At 39.1% G+C, this 19,603-nt stretch overlaps 1 protein-coding gene across 11 annotated transcripts in view; it reads right to left on the minus strand.

Moving 5' to 3' along the window:
- Positions 1–19,603, minus strand: part of neb (nebulin) — a 58,739-nt gene that overhangs the window by 19,099 nt on the left and 20,037 nt on the right. For 10 of the 11 annotated variants that reach the window (XM_058786868.1, XM_058786875.1, XM_058786873.1 and 7 more), the window contains 61 exons: positions 19,433–19,537; positions 18,662–18,769; positions 18,263–18,574; positions 17,823–18,026; positions 17,603–17,707; positions 17,399–17,506; positions 16,999–17,310; positions 16,666–16,869; positions 16,462–16,566; positions 16,265–16,372; positions 15,832–16,143; positions 15,530–15,733; positions 15,331–15,435; positions 15,130–15,237; positions 14,677–14,988; positions 14,378–14,581; positions 14,035–14,139; positions 13,797–13,904; positions 13,274–13,585; positions 12,971–13,174; positions 12,724–12,828; positions 12,503–12,610; positions 12,100–12,411; positions 11,804–12,007; positions 11,403–11,507; positions 11,178–11,285; positions 10,722–11,033; positions 10,522–10,626; positions 10,308–10,406; positions 9,475–9,576; positions 9,272–9,379; positions 8,875–9,186; positions 8,643–8,747; positions 8,440–8,544; positions 8,235–8,339; positions 8,029–8,136; positions 7,797–7,907; positions 7,481–7,678; positions 7,298–7,402; positions 7,100–7,204; positions 6,885–6,989; positions 6,691–6,798; positions 6,469–6,582; positions 6,184–6,381; positions 5,925–6,029; positions 5,732–5,836; positions 5,527–5,634; positions 5,333–5,440; positions 5,142–5,249; positions 4,655–4,759; positions 4,454–4,558; positions 4,238–4,336; positions 4,042–4,146; positions 3,840–3,944; positions 2,847–2,951; positions 2,645–2,749; positions 2,448–2,552; positions 2,257–2,361; positions 2,040–2,144; positions 1,828–1,932; positions 917–1,021 (listed from right to left, as the gene is read on the minus strand). In XM_058786868.1, coding sequence (XP_058642851.1) covers positions 917–1,021; positions 1,828–1,932; positions 2,040–2,144; positions 2,257–2,361; positions 2,448–2,552; positions 2,645–2,749; positions 2,847–2,951; positions 3,840–3,944; positions 4,042–4,146; positions 4,238–4,336; positions 4,454–4,558; positions 4,655–4,759; positions 5,142–5,249; positions 5,333–5,440; positions 5,527–5,634; positions 5,732–5,836; positions 5,925–6,029; positions 6,184–6,381; positions 6,469–6,582; positions 6,691–6,798; positions 6,885–6,989; positions 7,100–7,204; positions 7,298–7,402; positions 7,481–7,678; positions 7,797–7,907; positions 8,029–8,136; positions 8,235–8,339; positions 8,440–8,544; positions 8,643–8,747; positions 8,875–9,186; positions 9,272–9,379; positions 9,475–9,576; positions 10,308–10,406; positions 10,522–10,626; positions 10,722–11,033; positions 11,178–11,285; positions 11,403–11,507; positions 11,804–12,007; positions 12,100–12,411; positions 12,503–12,610; positions 12,724–12,828; positions 12,971–13,174; positions 13,274–13,585; positions 13,797–13,904; positions 14,035–14,139; positions 14,378–14,581; positions 14,677–14,988; positions 15,130–15,237; positions 15,331–15,435; positions 15,530–15,733; positions 15,832–16,143; positions 16,265–16,372; positions 16,462–16,566; positions 16,666–16,869; positions 16,999–17,310; positions 17,399–17,506; positions 17,603–17,707; positions 17,823–18,026; positions 18,263–18,574; positions 18,662–18,769; positions 19,433–19,537 — 8,880 coding nt within the window. Of the gene's footprint in view, positions 1–916; positions 1,022–1,424; positions 1,527–1,827; positions 1,933–2,039; positions 2,145–2,256; positions 2,362–2,447; positions 2,553–2,644; positions 2,750–2,846; positions 2,952–3,839; positions 3,945–4,041; positions 4,147–4,237; positions 4,337–4,453; positions 4,559–4,654; positions 4,760–5,141; positions 5,250–5,332; positions 5,441–5,526; positions 5,635–5,731; positions 5,837–5,924; positions 6,030–6,183; positions 6,382–6,468; positions 6,583–6,690; positions 6,799–6,884; positions 6,990–7,099; positions 7,205–7,297; positions 7,403–7,480; positions 7,679–7,796; positions 7,908–8,028; positions 8,137–8,234; positions 8,340–8,439; positions 8,545–8,642; positions 8,748–8,874; positions 9,187–9,271; positions 9,380–9,474; positions 9,577–10,307; positions 10,407–10,521; positions 10,627–10,721; positions 11,034–11,177; positions 11,286–11,402; positions 11,508–11,803; positions 12,008–12,099; positions 12,412–12,502; positions 12,611–12,723; positions 12,829–12,970; positions 13,175–13,273; positions 13,586–13,796; positions 13,905–14,034; positions 14,140–14,377; positions 14,582–14,676; positions 14,989–15,129; positions 15,238–15,330; positions 15,436–15,529; positions 15,734–15,831; positions 16,144–16,264; positions 16,373–16,461; positions 16,567–16,665; positions 16,870–16,998; positions 17,311–17,398; positions 17,507–17,602; positions 17,708–17,822; positions 18,027–18,262; positions 18,575–18,661; positions 18,770–19,432; positions 19,538–19,603 lie in introns of all 11 variants that reach the window. The other variant, XM_058786867.1, reaches the window with a different exon arrangement.

The raw sequence follows: 19,603 nt of genomic DNA on the forward strand, positions 1-19,603 counted from the left end.
ACTTGCCTTCCACAAAATTCATCCAGCGGAAAGCATGCAAAAAATGGCTTATGGATACTAGGATATTCAGCAGTCAATAAAGATGCACACAAACTTACTTGCAACAGAGAACATGCAATATGCAGTGGGACAAGAGATGGAAGTGAAAAGCAGCTTCAGGCAACAGTATACACAAAGACACTGACAAGTTAATGCTACCGTATAATGTCTTCATCTCTATGCTCATTCTTCTGCAAACTTTTGAACATGGCATATTATCACTGAAAGTATTTTTTCTTTTATTGATGCTTCTGTTTATAAAACAAAATTTCACATTAAACACTGACAATTTGACAATGTATTTTAAAGCAAAACTATTTATTTATTTTATTAAATATTTTAATGAATTAATTTAAACGATGCATCATTGTTTCTTTTTTCACTGTAAAATAATAACCTGATTCAAATAAACTAGAGGAAAACACCACCATGACACCTTAAAGTAAGGGAGACCAGACTAGTTGTCAAACTTTTTACTCCACTGAAGTTCAGGGTAAAACATGTGACATATTGCCCCCACAAACTGTGACGATTTGCCCTGACCTGACATTTCTGAAAACATCCTTATCCTAACATAGCTTAACTTTCAGTTAAAATCTACCTCTCCTATATAGTTGGTAATACGGTGTCATAGTGCCAGTCTCTCCTACATACATCCTGTATACTGAAACATTGCTTTACCTGTTTTTCCTAGCAAAATCAATGAAGTTATGGAAAGTGATCAGTGGATGTGTTTTAAAAGCAGGGTATGGTAGAAAATCCAAACTAGTGATAGTTAAAGGCTGCATATGACCATTAAAGGTGAAGTTAGGGGTGCATTGATGAAGAGATGAGATTTCTACAGGGCTTGGAGGACTACCGAAAGGCAGATGGTTACCTTACTCCACATGCCAGAGTTGTACATGGCAACGAGAATGTCAGGACGGAGCAGCTCATTGCAGCCACTCTTGAGTAACTCCTTGGCCTTGAATTTATATTTTCCCTGTCCATTGAGAAAACACACAGACGCACAAATCATGCCACAAGTAAAGACAGAGACGGAAAGTGGCTCCTGAAGTCCAGGTAGAGTTGCTCAGTTCCAAACTGTGTACTCCAGATAAGAGATTTCAAAAGAGTAACCTTAACTCATGACCCAACAACCAAACTGTTCAGATGAAGCAGTATCTGGAGCACACAGATTTGGTCCAAGCTGTGCACACTCAAAAAAGTCCTGTTTGGGTTTTGGAACACAAGCAGACACCTAAATCAGGGAAAAGAAAGAGACACAATCGAGAGACATTGAAGCCATGCGACAGAGCCATCCAGTGGATCGGAGACGACCTCATGCTCGGGCCCCTGTGGCAGGCGATGGACCCGTAGGGGGCGGCTGGAGATGGTGGCTTTACCTGACTCATCTTGCTGGCCTCCTTAGCCAAGATGTTTCTAGGATCATCTACAACTATGGTGTACTTATCCTTAGACTTCTCATAGCTGGCACGGTAGGACCTCTGCTCAGGATTTCAAAACAGGAGTTAAAGACAACTACCTCGAGAGCACCCATTCAGAGGAGAAAATATGTCATAACAGGTAAACTCAAAGTGAAATCTTTGTAAAGATATGACGACAAATCTAACAGTCAACAATTTAACATGTAATAGTTTACCTTTAAAGCTATACCCATTACAGAGGCAGTAGAAGAGAAAGAGGTTATGTAAGCATACACTTTGTATTTTTCTTTGTATTCTCATTGTATTAAGCCATTAATATACCATTGTATTATGAAATGAAGTCATGCTTTCATTGACTTACATCATTGATCAAAAGTGAAGCGTTCTTGGCAGCCTCAAAGAATGGTGAGTCACATGTGTATTTGAAGTTGGCTCTGTTCTTTTCATAAGATGCTTTGTAGAGTCTCTGTTAACAAAAACCAATAGAAGAGAGTAAGTGGAGGCTTTGTTATACAGTATACCATAGTACTGAGTAAATGAGTAGAAATGAGCAAAATTGTGGTTTCTCCTTACTTCACTGTAGAGGGTCTTGTTGTTTTCAGCATGCACCATCTCAGGTGTGTCCCACACGTAGCAACCGATGCCCTTGAGCCAGTCCAGATCCTCTTTGTACTTGATCTAAAGTGGATAAGAACATGTGAGAGCAGTTAAACAGCAATATGAGTTTCTGTCAATGATGCCGTGAGTTGTCAAATTACTTAAACAAGTAGGACGCTTTAGTTATACTCACGTCACTGATGCAGTCCCTCACAATCCTGCTGTGGAAGAACTCAGGGCGGTCAGGGATAGACTTCCAGGTGCCCAATGTGCTGATGTACTTCTCCCTGTATTTGACCTGTAAAAGGAGTGAGTGAGTGACAGGATTCCTCAATAAATCACATTCATGTTTAAAGCAAACTAAAAGTCTTTAAGTTTACTGACCTCACTGATGTCATCTCTGACCCTCTTGGCACAGAGAATATCCAGGGCATCCTTGTCAGCATGGTAGTGCCCCTTAGCCAGCTCAAAGGTCTCCTTGTAGCGCAACTAAAGAGGAATGATGTTGATTTTTAGAAGGGCTCTATGACTGATATCGAACAGTCCAATAAAGCAAGCAATAAGGCATCTGGTTGACTTACATCGCTGGCATTGAGGTAGGCTTTCTTGGAACGAACCAGGATTGGTGTGTCATGGATGGGAGTATACTTGTGCTTCATCTTCTCATACTGTTCCTTGTACTTTTTCTAAAGATGATACAATAGAAGAATTATAGGCTTGTCTGCATAAAGACATGTTATTTAGTTTTAAAAAGATCTAAGTGTTGTGAAAAGCTCAAATTACCTCACTGTACACCACTTTCATAGAACGGGCATGATCCAAGACGGGAGTGTGTGATTCTGGGGTGAAGAAGGCCCTCTCCTTGGATGCCAGATCAATGTACTGGAGCTGTGAAGGGTCACAATATTTTTATGGTGAATATCTACCTTTCTCCAGTGAATTGAGAAAATTTACCAGGTAAGAAATGTACATTTATCTTACAAGTAATAGAATGCTGTTTTGTATTATTTTTGTTAAAAAAAAAAATATATATATATATATTTTTGTGTCCATGACAATAGGATTGTTTACAGTTCTTTTAGTGACTAACAGCAGAGGTTACTGTGTAACTCACAGCATCATATTAGCCTCTTATTCTCTAACAGAAACGGCACTTGTCACAAAAACGAGGATGCCTCATTTTTTCATCATATGACTGCCTAATGCAAAGAATATTCCACATACAGTGTGTGTCAGCATATGAACTAGAACTAGTCAAATTCGAATGGTAATTTTTCTAAAGGTAAAAGTTGGTAAAGACACGTAAAGGCTGAAATAAACTACACAACTTAAAAATCTGAACAGATTTTCAAACATTAGGCATCATACTCTTTTTAACTTTGTAAATGGTTACAGAGAAAAAAACGGCATCATACACTAAATGAATGAGGATCACACTACCAGATTTTCAAGTCGTTTTTAACACAACAAACTCACACAGAAATATGTGCATGCTGCTAGGAGATGCATGACAAATAAAAATAATACAGTGGTATGCCTTCTAAAATCAGCTAAAAATATCAAATATGTTTGATATCCTCAGATTGGATGAAGTCTGTGTTTTGTATATCTTTGATTGGAAATCGCTTTTGTCAGTTATGTCAGCGAGGGTCAGACTGTCATTTGTCAAATTTACCACCCATTTAATTCTGAACCCTGAGTATGATTTTTTAATTTGACACATTATAACAAGTCATTATTTACATTTAATTGCGGTTAGGGCTCAAAATGACTTACATGGTTGGTCAGACTCTGTGCCCACTTGGCTCTCTTAATATCTAGGCCATCCACAGTGGTGGTGCATTTTGTCTTTTCCTTATTGCCCTCAGCTCGGTACACAATCTGTGGACAGAAAAAGATAAAGAGACATTTAATAATGTGAATAGGCTTTAAAACAGGAGTGAGATGTCAGGCCTGAGGCCGATATAAAATCACTCACATTACTCATGTGGGTCTTGAGTTCAGTCACACGCTTGTACTCTGGTGTGTCCAGGACTACACTGTAGTTGGAAAAGTTCTTCTTGGCATCAACCTCATATGATTTCTAGATAATAAATAAATAAAAAAAAAATAATAATCAGAATGAACCATTATGAGTGAAATATGACCTGCGTGATAAGTGAACGAATAATTACTTTGAACTTGGTGATCTCACGGATTCGGATCATCTCAGGGGAGTCGGCCATAAAGCAGCCAATGCCTCTCAGCCAATGCAAATCCTCTTTATATTTCAGCTGCAGAAGACATAAACACAGTTAACATACCTGCAAATGTCAAAACGGGAAATGCTATGCATGCATGTCTTGCAGTATGCCACAGTAAATTTGAGTGCATGTATGGGTGACACCTACATCGCTGTTGATCTCGTTGACGTGGAAGCAATGCATCAGCTGTGGGGTGATGGGCATGGGCAGAAGAGTTCCTCTGCTGTTGTAGTACTTCTCCTTATAGCACAGCTGTAGAGGGAAATTAACCATTATTAGGGCATCAAATAATTTTGGGGGTGTAGCATGTGAGACAGAACTCATGTTTCATAATAAAGACATACTTACATCACTGATTGCTTGTTGAGTGGCTTTAACCTGCCGGATCTCAGGTGTGTCATACTCAGAGTGGATCTTGTCCTTTTCCTTCTCATATTTCTCACGATAAAGTCGCTATGACAAAATGAAACCTTGTTAATATCCTCGTTTGTGATGAAGTTTACATTTACAAAGTGAAAAGCTTTATAAAAGACATGGGGGCAAAAAAAGCGACCCACGCGTAGCGGCACAAATAGCCTTCCCCTGAAGAAGGCTATTTGTGCCGCTATGCGTGGGTTGCTTTTTTTCCCCCCCATGTCTTTTATATTTTCTAATATGAAAGTAAAATAAAGGCTTTTTAAATAAATTTGAAGAAGAGTGCCTTGGATTTCCCTTTCTTACATTTATTGGAATTCCCGACCCCAAAGAGCAACTTCAGATATATTTTTTATTGAACTCTCTGAGCACCCTGGACTTTTTTGTCTTTTGAAAAGCTTTATATTTATCTTGGACTTACTTGGTTGGTGACCTTGTTAGCCTTCCTTATGGAGACAAAGTTGACACCTTCAGGATCTAGTTTGTAACTCCTGGCTTTCATCAGCTCATAGGCTTCCTTGTACTTCATCTACAGACATTGGAACATCAGATGAGATGCATTCATAACATTTAATCTCTTTTTTTATTTTGAAAACTGAGGTGTTCTCGTACATTGCTGGTGACGATGCTGTTGGCCTTGGCCTGTTTGTTTAGGGGAGTGTCGTAGGGCAGAGAGTAACCAGTGGGCATAAACATCTTATTGGCCTCTTTGTAGAAGTTCTGAAAGAAAGAAAGGAAGTGATATGAAGCATACATCAATGGAGAGATCAGTAGACATTCTTATGTATTGGTAAGAGGCATCTTACGTCGCTCTGAATGTAGTTGGCTTGACGGGACCTTTCAGTATCGACAGTCACAGCGGGAGATGTGTTTTTACCCATGACGTTTGTGACGTAGTCATAACGGTAGTTAAGCTGTAGACAGAAAGTATATTAGTTAGAAGGTTCTGCTTCAATCAAATTGCAGTAAAAGCCCTTTAATGTAAGTTGATTCATGTTTTTGAGGAGATACCTCGCTCAAGTTTTTAGCGCTCTCCTTGCATGTTTCATAGACGGGAGTGTCTGTGACCACAGTGTAGTCCTTGAAGTGTTCGATTCCCTTAGCTCTGTAAAGATTCTGAAAGAGAGCAGCACACAGGAGAAGAAGACAACATGTGAGAGGATGGAGGAGGAGAAAAACTGAAAGAAAATGAAATGAGACTTACTTCGCTCTGCAGCTTCATAGATTGTTTACAACGAAGAATCTCAGGAGTGTCCCAAGCATAGCAGCCAATACCCTTCAACCAGTTGAGGTCATCTTTGTAGAAGATCTGAAATGAGATGCAATGTGAAGGCTACAGCTACCAAAAGACCTCAAACCAGTAAGCAATCTCATTTAAACCAGTGGAACCTAACTTGTTTGGCATTTGCACATGACAGTACACGAAAATTTGAAGCGTGTTTGAAGGTACAGGTATAACTCACGTCGCTCAGTTGCTCGTTGACCTTGCGGGCGTGCACGTACACCTGCATGTCAGGCAGGCAGATCCACTGGTGCAGATATTTACGGTAGTCAACCTCACTGACAGTCTTCTGAGTATTGCGTGCGGATACGATATCAAGCATATCGGGAGGTACGTGGATCTTTGCCTTGGTCTTCTCATATTTGTCTTTGTACAGACGCTAATGGAAAAAGTGTTACAAAGAAGTTTCAATTATTTTGACATTTAGTACGTTACAAAACTGGACCTCAACTGATACTTTACTCACATCCAGAACCAGTTTTCCAGCTTTGATACATCTTGCAGTAGCGGGGTCATCCTCAAGACACTTAGGCAGGCTGTACAAGGTCTTGAACTTCTCATAGTCTTCCTTGTATTTAACCTACAGAAACCAAAGAAGGTGTAATGTCCAGTATGTTTAGGACAATCAGGCAGTTCTCTTTCTATGGAGGCAATAAGAATTGGAGAAGGGACTGGTGAAGAGACTCACATTGCTAAGGACAACCTTCTGTTGTTTGGCATGGACTAAAGCATGGGAATCATGAGGGATGTTGTAGCTCTTGGCCTTGATCTTGTCCCAAGCTGCAGAATAGGCTTTCTGAATGTACACAAAGATATTTCAGAAACCAGGACAACAAATAAAACAAGTAACTCAGTAATTTGAAGGTTTTTATGCAGGCTTACGGTGCTGTAGATTTCCTTCAGGTTGAAGCATCTTGCGTAGTCACAGGTGTCCAGAACAGTGGTGTAAATGTGTTTCTCCTTATGATATGCCTCTCTGTAGTTCAACTGTGGATAAAACACAAAATATGCAGTACATTACCAAGTGAATTCAAAAGTATTGTGCTTTTAATAGTACTCAAGTAAGCACTTCATGGGAGATTAATGGGAGTTCTAACCTCGCTGGCCCAAGTGTGGCCCAGAACGGCAGTCACATATATAGGTGTGTCTGTCACAATGGAGTAGTTATTCCATTCCTTCTTGCCTTCTGCCTTATATTTAATCTGTGTGGAAACAAACATTTAACCTTCAGACAGGTGGAAACATAATGTCTCTTCATTGTCAATGGCTAGATGAGTTGCAAAAATGTTACTCACATCACTCTGAAGCTCATATGACTTCTTGGCACGTACGATCTCAGGAGTGTCCCAGGCGTAACAGCCAACGCCCTTCATCCAGTTCAGGTCTTCTTTGTAGAACACCTGCCAGGGAGAAACTAGTCAAATGCAGCCATTCAACAAACCTGACTCAGTCTAAATATCATTGTAACCATAACCCACATCACTCAAAATCTCATTGGCCTTGCGTGCACGGATGGCATCGTTCTGATCAGGGTGGCATGTCCACTGGTGCAGGTGTGTACGGTATAGCACATCACTCAGGATTTCCTGGCATTTCTTGGCAACCACGTGGCTGATCATATCAGCAGGAATGTGGAGCTTAGTTTTGGTATCATTGTAGGCTTTGTGGTAGTCTCTCTGTTAGACAGATCAAAAAAGTCTGGTTAATGAGGAATTAAAATATAAACTATAACAAGTGAATATCAAAGAACAGTGACCTTAGAACTCAGGCATCGTAATAATAAAAACAACTCACCAGATTCTTCATTTTCTCCATTTGGCCAGAGCGAACCACCTCAGGGTAGTCAACCAGTGTTGAAGCCATGTAGTGGCCTTTGGCTTTCTCATGAGCATCAAGGTACTTATACTGCAGTATTTTAATACAAGAAACAATTAACAATTGTTTACATCACTTATAAACCAGTTTTAACAGTGTTTGAAGCAACAAAAAATCGACAGGGGTATACTTATTCATTTTTGATACTTACATTACTGATTATGTCTCTGTTCCTCTTGGCTTGTTGTACTGGTATATATTCATGATTCAGCTGGTAGCCAGTGGCTTTGCTCTCATCCCAGTTGACTTTGTACAATTTCTAGAATAACAACAACAAATCATTCTAATTCTAAATGTACTGTATCACATAAATAAAATGCAAATACATACAAATAAGTCTGGAATGGGCATTGTTACCTCACTGATCATCTTTGCGACCTCTCTAGAGTGAGCCAGCTGTGGTGTGTCCTCGGATCCGATGTAGTGGCCCTTCTCCAGGTTAAATGATTCTTTGTACTTCAGCTGAGTAACAACAGAAAGATCGACGTGGTAGATAAGTTAACCTCTTCACACCCATTTTTCCCTTAGAAGACGAAAAGGCCCAAATCTTAGACACACTTACATCACTGAGGTTAAAGGCGTTAACCTTTGCAAGAACAACCTCAGGGCGATCCACAATGTGAGTAAATCTGCCAAAGTTTTCCTTAGCATCCTTCTTGTAAAGTCTCTGCATGGGGAAAAGAAACAGGCATTGTTGTAAGTTAATGGAGGTCTGTATTACAAGTGAGAATTTGCGGGGGAAAAAAACTGTCTGGTCAAACTTACCTCATTCATAATCTCCTGGGCTTTTCGGACTTTGACATGATCCACACAATCAGCAGCCACCCATCCACAACCACGCAACCATTCCAGATCTGCTTTGTAGACATTCTGGAGGAAGAGTATTATATTAAATTCAGAGCAGTCAAATCAACTGTCTCATAAAACAAAAATTCTCGTATTTTAATAAACAAGAAGAATAATTTTGATTTAAAAAACCTCATTAAACAATACTTACGTCACTGGCTAAGTCATATGCTTTACGGGCCTGAATGACATCGTTTTGATCAGGCAGGCAGGTCCAGTTGTGCAGGCGTGTTCTGTAGTTGTCATCATTGACTTGGATCTGGCACTTCTTTGCATGTTCAAATGCCAGCATGTCCACTGGAAGGTTGAATTTAGTTTTAGACTTGTTGAAGTCCTTCTTGTAGAGAGCATCACTAGCAATCCTAGCTGAGTTCAAGGCCAGCATGAGCAGAGGATCATCCTGGACACTCAGGGCTCCAATGTGATGGCCAACTTGCTTACGGTAACCCTCTTTGTACTTGTACTGCAAAAAAGAGGATAAATTATTTGTGAGCATGAATAAAATGAAAGTGAACTGGATTTAGGTATAATTTTATAGATTTACTTACGTTACTCTGTACTTTAGAGGTCTGGATGCATTGTTTAATTGGAACTGCATCTCCGGGCATGAAGTATGATGTGGCCTTGGTCTTGTCCCAGTTTTTGGTGTAGAAGTGCTACAAGTGGTGTTTCAAATGGCATTTCTGTTAGCACTCACCTTTAAGCAATCATTACAGAAAACATTTATTTCTCAAAAAGAAAATTGCATTACCGGGTGGTACATTTTGGACACTTCCCTGGCTGTAACCAAAACTGGAGAGTCTGTCAGCGTGTATTTAATCTTGTCCTGGTGCCAGGCCTCACGGTACTTAGCCTGAGAAGAAAAAATGAAAAGGATACTTAGAGAACAGTCATATCTGAAAACCACACGTGAAACTGATGTTGTGGGGATGACAACATGATTTTGTCAACTAAATATACTGTAATAGTTATGTTGTTTAATAGTAATAGTAATAGCAATAGCAATAGCAATGGTAATAGTAACTATGAGAAACACAATGCTTATCTATTTTTTAATCTAATCTATTTTTTTTATCTATTTTTAAAATAAACTTTTATTTCAGTCTTTCAGTTTTATTTCTTTGTTTTTTATTTTCTTATTTATTTGTATAGTTTTAAAATGACTTTCTAAAATTATTTTATTTTGCATATGTAATGCACTTTGAATAACTGTTATGAAGTGTACTATTAATGTTTAGACAAATGAACCAAGTATTTACATTCACGCATATAGACTATGTTTTTATCCAAAGCAACTGACAATTTCAGGTTTGTTAGAAAGCTAGATTAGGTAAATGCCTTGGTTTAAGGTTGCATTTAATCACGTTTGAAGTGTGCCCTGAAAATCTCCTAACTAGCCATTCACTATTACGAAGAAAATTAAATAATATGGCTTATAAACCAAAATTTTATTTTATAATTTTAACATGTATGGAAACTGCTTAAAATAAAATTATAATACTGTCTGATTATGGCTCTCTCTTTTCATGTATTACAGTTTTTTTATGACTGGATGATTGTATACTAATATGTCTTCTTACTTACCTCATTGAGCACATCAGCAGCATTTCTGGAGCGAACAAGGTCAATTCTGTCAATGGGTATTGTATATTGCTGTTCATCCAGTTTCACACGGTAGCCTCTCTGTGAATCAGAAAAAAAAATCAACAATTCATTACATTTCTGTAGAAATGATAGAAATTATTATAGTACTTCTACTGGTAGAAGCAATTACAGTATATAGTGCCAAATGACTTACATCAGCCAGAATCTTTTGGGCATTCCTCACTTTGATGACTTCAACAGATTCATGGGGAATCCATCCACATCCCCTGAGCCACTCCAGGTCAGCCTTGTACACAGCCTAAACGTCAAAAACAATCAAATGAAACAATGAATTACACTGTATTTTGTAGATTAAAAAAAAACACACACACACACAATCAAAGCTCAACTTACATCACTACGCAGATCGTAGACCTTCCTGGCCTGGACGACATCATTGGAGTCGGGCAGGCAGGTCCAGTTGTGCAGGTAGGTTCTGTAGTTGGCATCATTGACCTGGATCTGGCACTTCTTGGCCAGCTCAAGAGACAGCAGGTCCACTGGGAGGTGGAACTTGGTCTTGGACTTGTTGAAGTCTTTCTTGTAGAGAGCATCACTAGCAATCCTAGCTGAGTTCAAGGCCAGCATGATCAGAGGATCATCTTGGACACAGCGGGCCCCAATGTGATGGCCAACTTGCTTACGATAACCAGTCTTGTACTTGTACTGCATTTAAAAGATGATCAAATCGGTTGTAAGCATTACTCTTAAATAGCAGAAAAGGGATTTAAAAGCCGAAATGTAAGATCTTTCACAATATAAGAGAGATTCAGAAAATAGACAGAAAAACATGACTTTGTGATGTCTTACGTCACTGGCTATATCTCTGGATGCTCTAGCCTTGATCACAGACACGGCATCCTCTTTGATGTGGTATGCCTTCGCCTTCGTAGCATCCCAGTCTTTGGTATACATTTTCTGCAACAGGACAAAAAAGGTGACAATTCAAAACACAATAATTTAATAGCATAATAAGCTCACAAAATAGAGTTCATTTTAGTAATACTCAGCAATCTTGCATGTGACTTTGCTTACATTGCTGACAGCAATGGCATTGGCTCTGGACAACTCGATGGCAGGTGTATTTGGCATAATGTGGACAGATGTCTTATCTTTGTCCCATGCTTCTCTATATTTCCTCTGTAAACAAAATCATAATTCAAATAATAAAAAAAAGTTAAAGGCACACACTGATGCAAAAATAAAAAAAGACAGGAATTACATTCATTTAGCACAATTTGACATTTCTAATTAACTGTACATACTGTATAATTATAATTAGTATAATATAATAAAAATAATTAGATTTCTTTCAAAAATGAGAAATTTTGATTAGAAATTTACTGCAATTAAAATAAACAATATATTTTCACCCGTAATTTCATTTGTAACATTAACATTTGAGTACCAATGAAAAGGAAAGGCGATAATCTTACATCGCTGAGGATGTCAGCATTTTGCTTGGCTAGGACAATAACAGGCAGGTCCACAGCACTGGTGAACTTGACTGTGCTGGGAGGCTGGCGGTACAGTTTCTCATTAAGGATAGCCTGAGCATTCTTGGCTTTGACGACGTCAATAGATCCGTGCGGCATCCAGCCACATCCACGGATCCACTCAAGATCAGCTTTGTATACAGCCTAGTTTGAAAGTTTACAAAAAAAGGTATTAATGCAGTAACATAACAAACCAATGTAAACAGCACAGTGTGTCAAACAAGGCATATACGTACATCACTGCGGAGGTCATAGACCTTCCTGGCCTGGACGACGTCATTAGAGTCGGGCAGGCAGGTCCAGTTGTGCAGGTAGGTTCTGTAGTTGGCATCATTGACCTGGATCTGGCACTTCTTGGCCAGCTCAAGAGACAGCAGGTCCACTGGGAGGTGGAACTTGGTCTTGGATTTGTTAAAATCTTTCTTGTAGAGAAGATCACTAGCAATCTTGCCTGAGTTCAAGGCCAGCATGATCAAGGGATCATCATGGATGCTGAGGGCTCCAATGTGGTGCCCTTGCTGCTTCCTGTATCCAGTTTTGTACTTGTACTGCGAGGATTTAATACATAAAAGAAATTTGAGCGCTATTGTTTAACAGTGTTTGCTTAATTTATTAGATAAGATCCATACTGAGACTCACATCACTAATGATGTCTCTGGAGGCCTTTGCAGATTTCACTGCGACAGCATCCTTAGGCAGGAAGTAGCCCTTCTTAAGGCTGTTCTCATAGTCTTGACGGTAATATTTCTGCAAAGAACATGATGAAGCAACACATACCGATTTAACAGGATTAAAAACTAAACTAGTGTGCATTTATTTCTGATTTATTGGTCACTACAAAACAGTGCTGCTGTACTTACGATGCTTGTGTTGAGTTTGTTTTGTTTTCCAAGAATAATCTCAGGTGTGTCTGGCATGACATGGATATTGATCTTCTCCTTATTCCAGGCATCAACATATGCATTCTGCAATGCAATAATAACGAAGACAAAAAGTTAGACACATTCACCTCTGGTCTACAAAATTTCAGCCTGCAACAGTGATTTCAAACAGCAATTTATTTTTACCTTTTACACAGATCAGTAAAATTTTCTAGGAAAATAATACCTTGTCCATGATCTTGGCATTAGCTTGGGCAAGAGCAAAAGGTACGGCATCTGTTTTGCTTGTATACTTGAAGTTGCTTGGAAGCTGTCGGTACTTCCTTTCACTCAGAATCTCAGCAGCCTTTTTAGCCTTCTCTACATCTATTGAGCCTATGGGTACCCATCCTGTACCTCTGATCCATTCCATATCAGCCTTATACACAGCCTGATGGCAGAAAATACATGAGAAACAGTAAAACAATGCTGGTAGTATACGGTAGGTCTATTTATTATGATTACAAATAAAAATTCCACAGAAACTCACATCACTCTGAAGATCGTAGACCTTCCTGGCCTGGACGACATCATTGGAGTCGGGCAGGCAGGTCCAGTTGTGCAGGTATGTTCTGTAGTTGGCATCATTGACCTGGATCTGGCACTTCTTGGCCAGCTCAAGAGACAGCAGGTCTACTGGGAGGTGGAACTTGGTCTTGGACTTGTTGAAGTCCTTCTTGTAAAGAGCATCACTAGCAATCCTAGCTGAGTTCAAGGCCAGCATGATCAGAGGATCATCTTGGACACAGCGGGCCCCAATGTGATGGCCAACTTGCTTACGATAACCAGTCTTGTACTTGTACTGTGAAAAATCCATTAAAATATTCATTACATTCTGATAAGTACACAGTAATCACGTGCTGGGTCTAATAAGGAAGAAAGACTTACATTACTAACAATGGCACATGATGCTTTAGCTTTAAAGATGGCTCCTACTTATATTTATGCAATCAAATAGAAAATGCATCAGTCAGCTTGTAATATAAGCAAATGTTACGAAGGTATATACTCACATCACTAATAATGTCTCTGGATGCTTTAGCAGCTTTGATGGCGACAGCATCAGGTTTGAGGTCGTAGCCTTTCCTGAAGTTGTCCTCAACTGCTTGTCTGTACAGTTTCTGCAATCAAAATGTTTATTTCTTTTTTTTAAGTAAAATAATGAATAGGACTAATTTTGGAAATCAAACAGAATGCATGAATTTGAAATATATAATGAAGAAAGAACAATCATTCAGAAGTGATACTAACCCTACTATTGTTAATTGCATTAGCACTTGAGAGCACAATCTCTGGGATATCAGCAGGGATATGGATCTTGACCTTGTCACTCTCCCATGCTGCATGGTATTGATGCTAAAATGTAAAAAAAAAAAAGTTTTTGTGACAATTTCAATACTATGAGAGTTGTTACTGTGGAAAATTAAAACATCCTGCAATGAATCAAAATAACATGAAAATAAAATCATCTATACAAACTAATACATATTCAAATTTATGTAGTAGTTGATATTGTGACTAAATTGTTCTCCAGAGAATTTTGTTGACATAGTTTAGTTGGATTCCAATCATATTACTTTTTTATTCTACTAACCTGATCCATAATTTGGGCATTTGCTTTGGCAAGCATCAAAGGCATGGACTGCATGTCTTGTGTATATTTAAATGTGTCTGGTTTCTGTCTGTAGAGTCGATCACTGAGGATCTCAGCTGCTTTCTTTGCTTTCAGGACATCAAGCGAGCCAATAGGGACCCATCCTACACCGGTCATAAAGTCCATGTCTGCTTTGTACACAGCCTGAGGTGGAGATGAAATGTGACTTTTCAGAACTATACAGTTCTATACAAATCAGTTCTATGCAAATATTTGACATTTTAGTTTGACAAACGTACATCGCTACGAAGGTCATACACTTTTCTGGCCTGGACGACGTCATTAGAGTCGGGCAGGCAGGTCCAGTTGTGCAGGTAGGTTCTGTAGTTGGCATCATTGACCTGGATCTGACATTTCTTGGCCAGCTCAAGAGACAACATATCCACTGGGAGGTTGAACTTGGTCTTGGACTTGTTGAAGTCCTTCTTGTAAAGAGCATCACTAGCAATCTTAGCTGAGTTCAAGGCCAGCATGATCAGAGGATCATCCTTGACGCTGAGGGCTCCAATGTGATGACCAACTTGCTTACGATAACCAGTCTTGTATTTATACTGTTTAAAAGAAAGAGCAGTTTAAGACATAAGTTAGCCTTGTACATATACTAAAACATTTTTTAAAAGGGTTTCAGAAGATAATTGTGCACAGTAAAGTGTGTATGACACAAACTACAGTATGTACTAAAAAGTACTCACATCACTGATGATATCCCTGGAAGCCTTAGCTGCTTTGATAGCAACTGCATCACTACGCAAATCATAGCCCTTCTTCTTAGATTCTTCATTGGCAAGTTTATATCTTTTCTAAAAATGGAAAATATTTTAAAGATAGTGTCGTCACCAGAGATTTAAAGAGTTCTTTAGGGAAAAAAGAAAAAATTTCAGACATATACATACCTCACTATAGTTTATATTGTTCTGCTTTGCCAACAGAACTTCCATACAATCAGGCATAACGTGGATTTTGGTTTTATCCTGGTCCCAAGCTTCAGTGTAAAGTTTCTATAACAGTTGAATAAAATTAGATGTCAAACGTTTAAACCTTTAAGCTATTTGTTAAGGTTCTTGTGTTGAAAAATCTACTGAGCAGATTTACCTTGTTAATAGTAGAAGCATTATTTTTAGCTAAAACTATTGGCATGTCTTCAGTTGTAATGGTGAACTTGAAGTTGCTGGGGTGTTGGCGGTACTTCCTTTCACTCAGGATTTCTCCAGCCTTCTTCGCTTTCTCAACATCTATTGAACCAATGGGAACCCATCCGATTCCTTGAAGCCATTTCAGATCAGCCTTGTACACCGCCTAAATGGTCATACAAAAAATAATGAAAAATGTATGATTTTTTTTAAATGATTGTAAAAAGGAACAATACAAGTCAAGAGGGCTTTCATAAGACTTACGTCACTCTGGAGGTCATAGACTTGTCTGGCCTGAACAACATCATTGGAGTCGGGCAGGCAGGTCCAGTTGTGCAGGTAGGTTCTGTAGTTGGCATCATTGACCTGGATCTGGCACTTCTTGGCCAGCTCAAGAGACAGCAGGTCAACTGGGAGGTGGAACTTGGTCTTGGACTTGTTGAAGTCTTTCTTGTAAAGAGCATCACTAGCAATCTTAGCTGAGTTCAAGGCCAGCATGAGCAGAGGATCATCTTGGACACAGCGGGCCCCAATGTGATGGCCAACTTGCTTACGATAACCAGTCTTGTACTTGTACTACAATTGAAGGATTAAAGAACAATAAGAATGGATAAAACTCGAAATAAGCATTTTTACACATTCTCAAGACCATGAACTATAAGACTATGAATGAAGAACAAAAGAAGAGAGCACTCACATCACTGATGATATCCCGAGAGGCTTTAGCTGCTTTAATAGAAATGGCATCACCACGTATGTCATAGCCTTTCTTTTTGGCCTCCTCATTGGCAAGCTTGTATTGCTTCTGGAGTAGGATTAAGTGGAAAAGGAAATATGAGGAAAAACAAATATAACTTCTCATCTTCAATTCGAGAATTGAAATGAATTACTCACCACACTGTAGTTAACTTTGTTCTGTTTAGCAAGCACTATCTCCATTGTATCTGGCATGACGTGGATCTTGGTCTTATCCTTTTCCCAAGCTTCCACATAGCTTTTCTATAGTGTAAGGAAAAATCAGAAACTTATATGCAAAGTATCTTTACAAATTTCATTGGAAAAGAGAAGAAAATTATGCTATTGATCAAAGCAGGCTACCTGGTTCATAATGTTTGCATTGGCTTTGGCCAAGACCAGTGGCATGTCTTCAGTTGTGCAAGTGAACTTGAAGTTGCTTGGGTGCTGACGGTACTTCCTTTCACTTAGGATTTCTCCAGCCTTTTTCACTTTCTCAACATCAATCGAACCAATGGGAACCCATCCGAGACCTTGAAGCCATTTTAAATCAGCTTTGTACACCGCCTGAGAACAAACATAGCATAAATATTAGGAATAAGTAGTGAACAAATGTCTATTTAACTAAGTATTTGAAACAGGGAGATCTTACTTCTAAAATCCTGAATTTAGCATGTCTACATGTAGCATACTTACGTCACTCTGGAGGTCATAGACATGTCTGGCCTGGACGACATCATTAGAGTCGGGCAGGCAGGTCCAGTTGTGCAGGTAGGTTCTGTAGTTGGCATCATTGACCTGGATCTGGTTCTTCTTGGCCAACTCAAAGGATATCATGTCCACTGGGAGATGGAATTTGGTCTTGGACTTGTTGAAGTCCTTCTTGTAAAGAGCATCACTAGCAATCCTAGCTGAGTTCAAGGCCAGCATTAGCAGAGGATCATCTTGGACACAGCGGGCCCCAATGTGATGGCCAACTTGCTTACGATAACCAGTCTTGTACTTATACTGTTTAAAAGAAAGAGCAGTTTAAGGCATAAGTTAGTTCTATGGAATGTTTTGTTCACTTTTAAACGCTATAACTCAGAATACTCACATCACTGGCAATGTCCCTGGAGGCCTTGGCTGCTTTGATGGAGATGGCATCATTTCGAATGTCATAGCCCTTCTTTTTAGCTTCCTCGTTTGCAAGCTTGTATAATTTCTTAAAAGAAAAAAATAAATAATAATGTATATATTAATTATTAACCAAGAACATCCATTATGCACCACTAAGAGGCCAATGTTGTGTCATACTTACCAGACTGTAGTTGGCCTTGTTTTGTTTTGCGAGTACAATGTCCATAGCATCTGGCATAATATGGATCTTTGTCTTGTCTTTGTTCCATGCATCAACATATTGTTGCTATCAAATAGAGTATGAAATTGTAAAAAAACAAAACAATTGACACTCACACAATAACTGTCTAAAATAAATTAGAAAATTACATATGCATATGTTTTATCAGTTCAGAAGTCACCTTGTTCATGACGTCATTGTTGGCTTTAGCCAAGACTATCGGCATGTCTTGAGTTGTCATGGTGTATTTGAAGTTGCTTGGGTGTTGGCGGTACTTCCTTTCATTCAGGATTTCTCCAGCTTTTTTCGCTTTCTCAACATCAAGTGAACCAATGGGGACCCATCCAAGACCTTGAAGCCATTTCAGATCAGCCTTGTAAACAGCCTAAAAGCAGACATATATACGGAAAGAATACCTGTTAGTAACTCCATACGGTTTATTCATCAGTATCTCTGTGGCTTTATATCTTTCTCAACATCACAGAACATAACAGAGACCCAAGCAACTCCTCTTTCCATTAAATACAAGCTAAAACTGATATATAAAACAAAAAGTCAATTCAGTGAAGATCCAGAAATGGATAACTGAATATTGCTTAACAGAAGCTGGATACAACGTACGTCACTCTGGATGTCATAGACTTGTCTGGCCTGAACAACGTCATTGGAGTCGGGCAGGCAGGTCCAGTTGTGCAGGTAGGTTCTGTAGTTGGCATCATTGACCTGGATCTGGCACTTCTTGGCCAGCTCAAGAGACAGCAGGTCCACTGGGAGGTGGAACTTGGTCTTGGACTTGTTGAAGTCTTTCTTGTAAAGAGCATCACTAGCAATCTTAGCTGAGTTCAAGGCCAGCATGAGCAGAGGATCATCCTGGATGCTGCGGGCTCCAATGTGATGACCAACTTGTTTACGGTAACCAGTCTTGTACTTGTACTGTTTAAAAGAAAAAAATCTCAATGTAGCAAATGACAGTATATCCACAATGTGTCATATATTGTCTTATCAGTTTGTTGTACTTACGTCACTAGCAATGTCCCTGGAGGCTTTGGCTGCGATGATAGATATGGCATCATTGCGCAAATCATAACCCTTCTTCTTGGCCAGTTCATTGGCAAGTTTATATTGATTCTGCAGAGCAAATCAGACAAAATATTTGAACAAACTTGGCAAGAGCAGAATATAATTTATCTTTTATTGTCTTAAAACCAATGCCCATCGCTCTTAATCTACAGTATATAAGACTCATGGTTAATATTTAGAATTTCTATCAGGACCACTATCATCAAAGATGATTGACAATTAGCATACATTTTGAATTGGCTGTATGGTTCTGCTCTGGGCAAGAACTCCCTGCGCATCCATGCAGCCTAGCATGGATAAGAGCAGCGAGAGCAGTGATAACCCCCCAGGGTAACAGAACCAACATAAATGTATTGCAGATATCATTAATGTTCAATAATTTAATGTACACATTTTAGAAATTAGCCTGATTCAAAGGAGAATCAGACGGCCGAATCCTGACTGGATGAGAGGAGGAACTGGGGATGAAGGAGGATAATTAGCTATTGAGCAATGCGAAAGCTGCTGATAATACTGAAAGACCTTATATATGAATGCTAAGATAAGCGTTGTATTCCTATAGGTAGATGTGGATCAGCTGAGAATCAGGCGATGAGAGCTTGACTAACGTGACCTGTCAGAACTAACGCTACACTTGATATTTGCTTAAATGAAAAAAAAGAATACTCTTATATTTAACTGTATACTCAACTCTAAATTGGAAATACTGACCTCACTATAGTTGACTTTGTTTTGCTTTGCAAGAACCACATCCATTGCGTCTGGCATGATGTGAACCTTTGTTTTATCATTGTTCCAAGCTTCAACATATTTTGACTGCAAGAAAGTAGAGAGAATGAAGCATCAAAACTGATGTCACAAACAATACTTTAGATATTTCCA

This window comes from Onychostoma macrolepis, chromosome 09 (assembly GCF_012432095.1).
Source record: "Onychostoma macrolepis isolate SWU-2019 chromosome 09, ASM1243209v1, whole genome shotgun sequence".
NCBI lineage: Eukaryota > Metazoa > Chordata > Actinopteri > Cypriniformes > Cyprinidae > Onychostoma > Onychostoma macrolepis.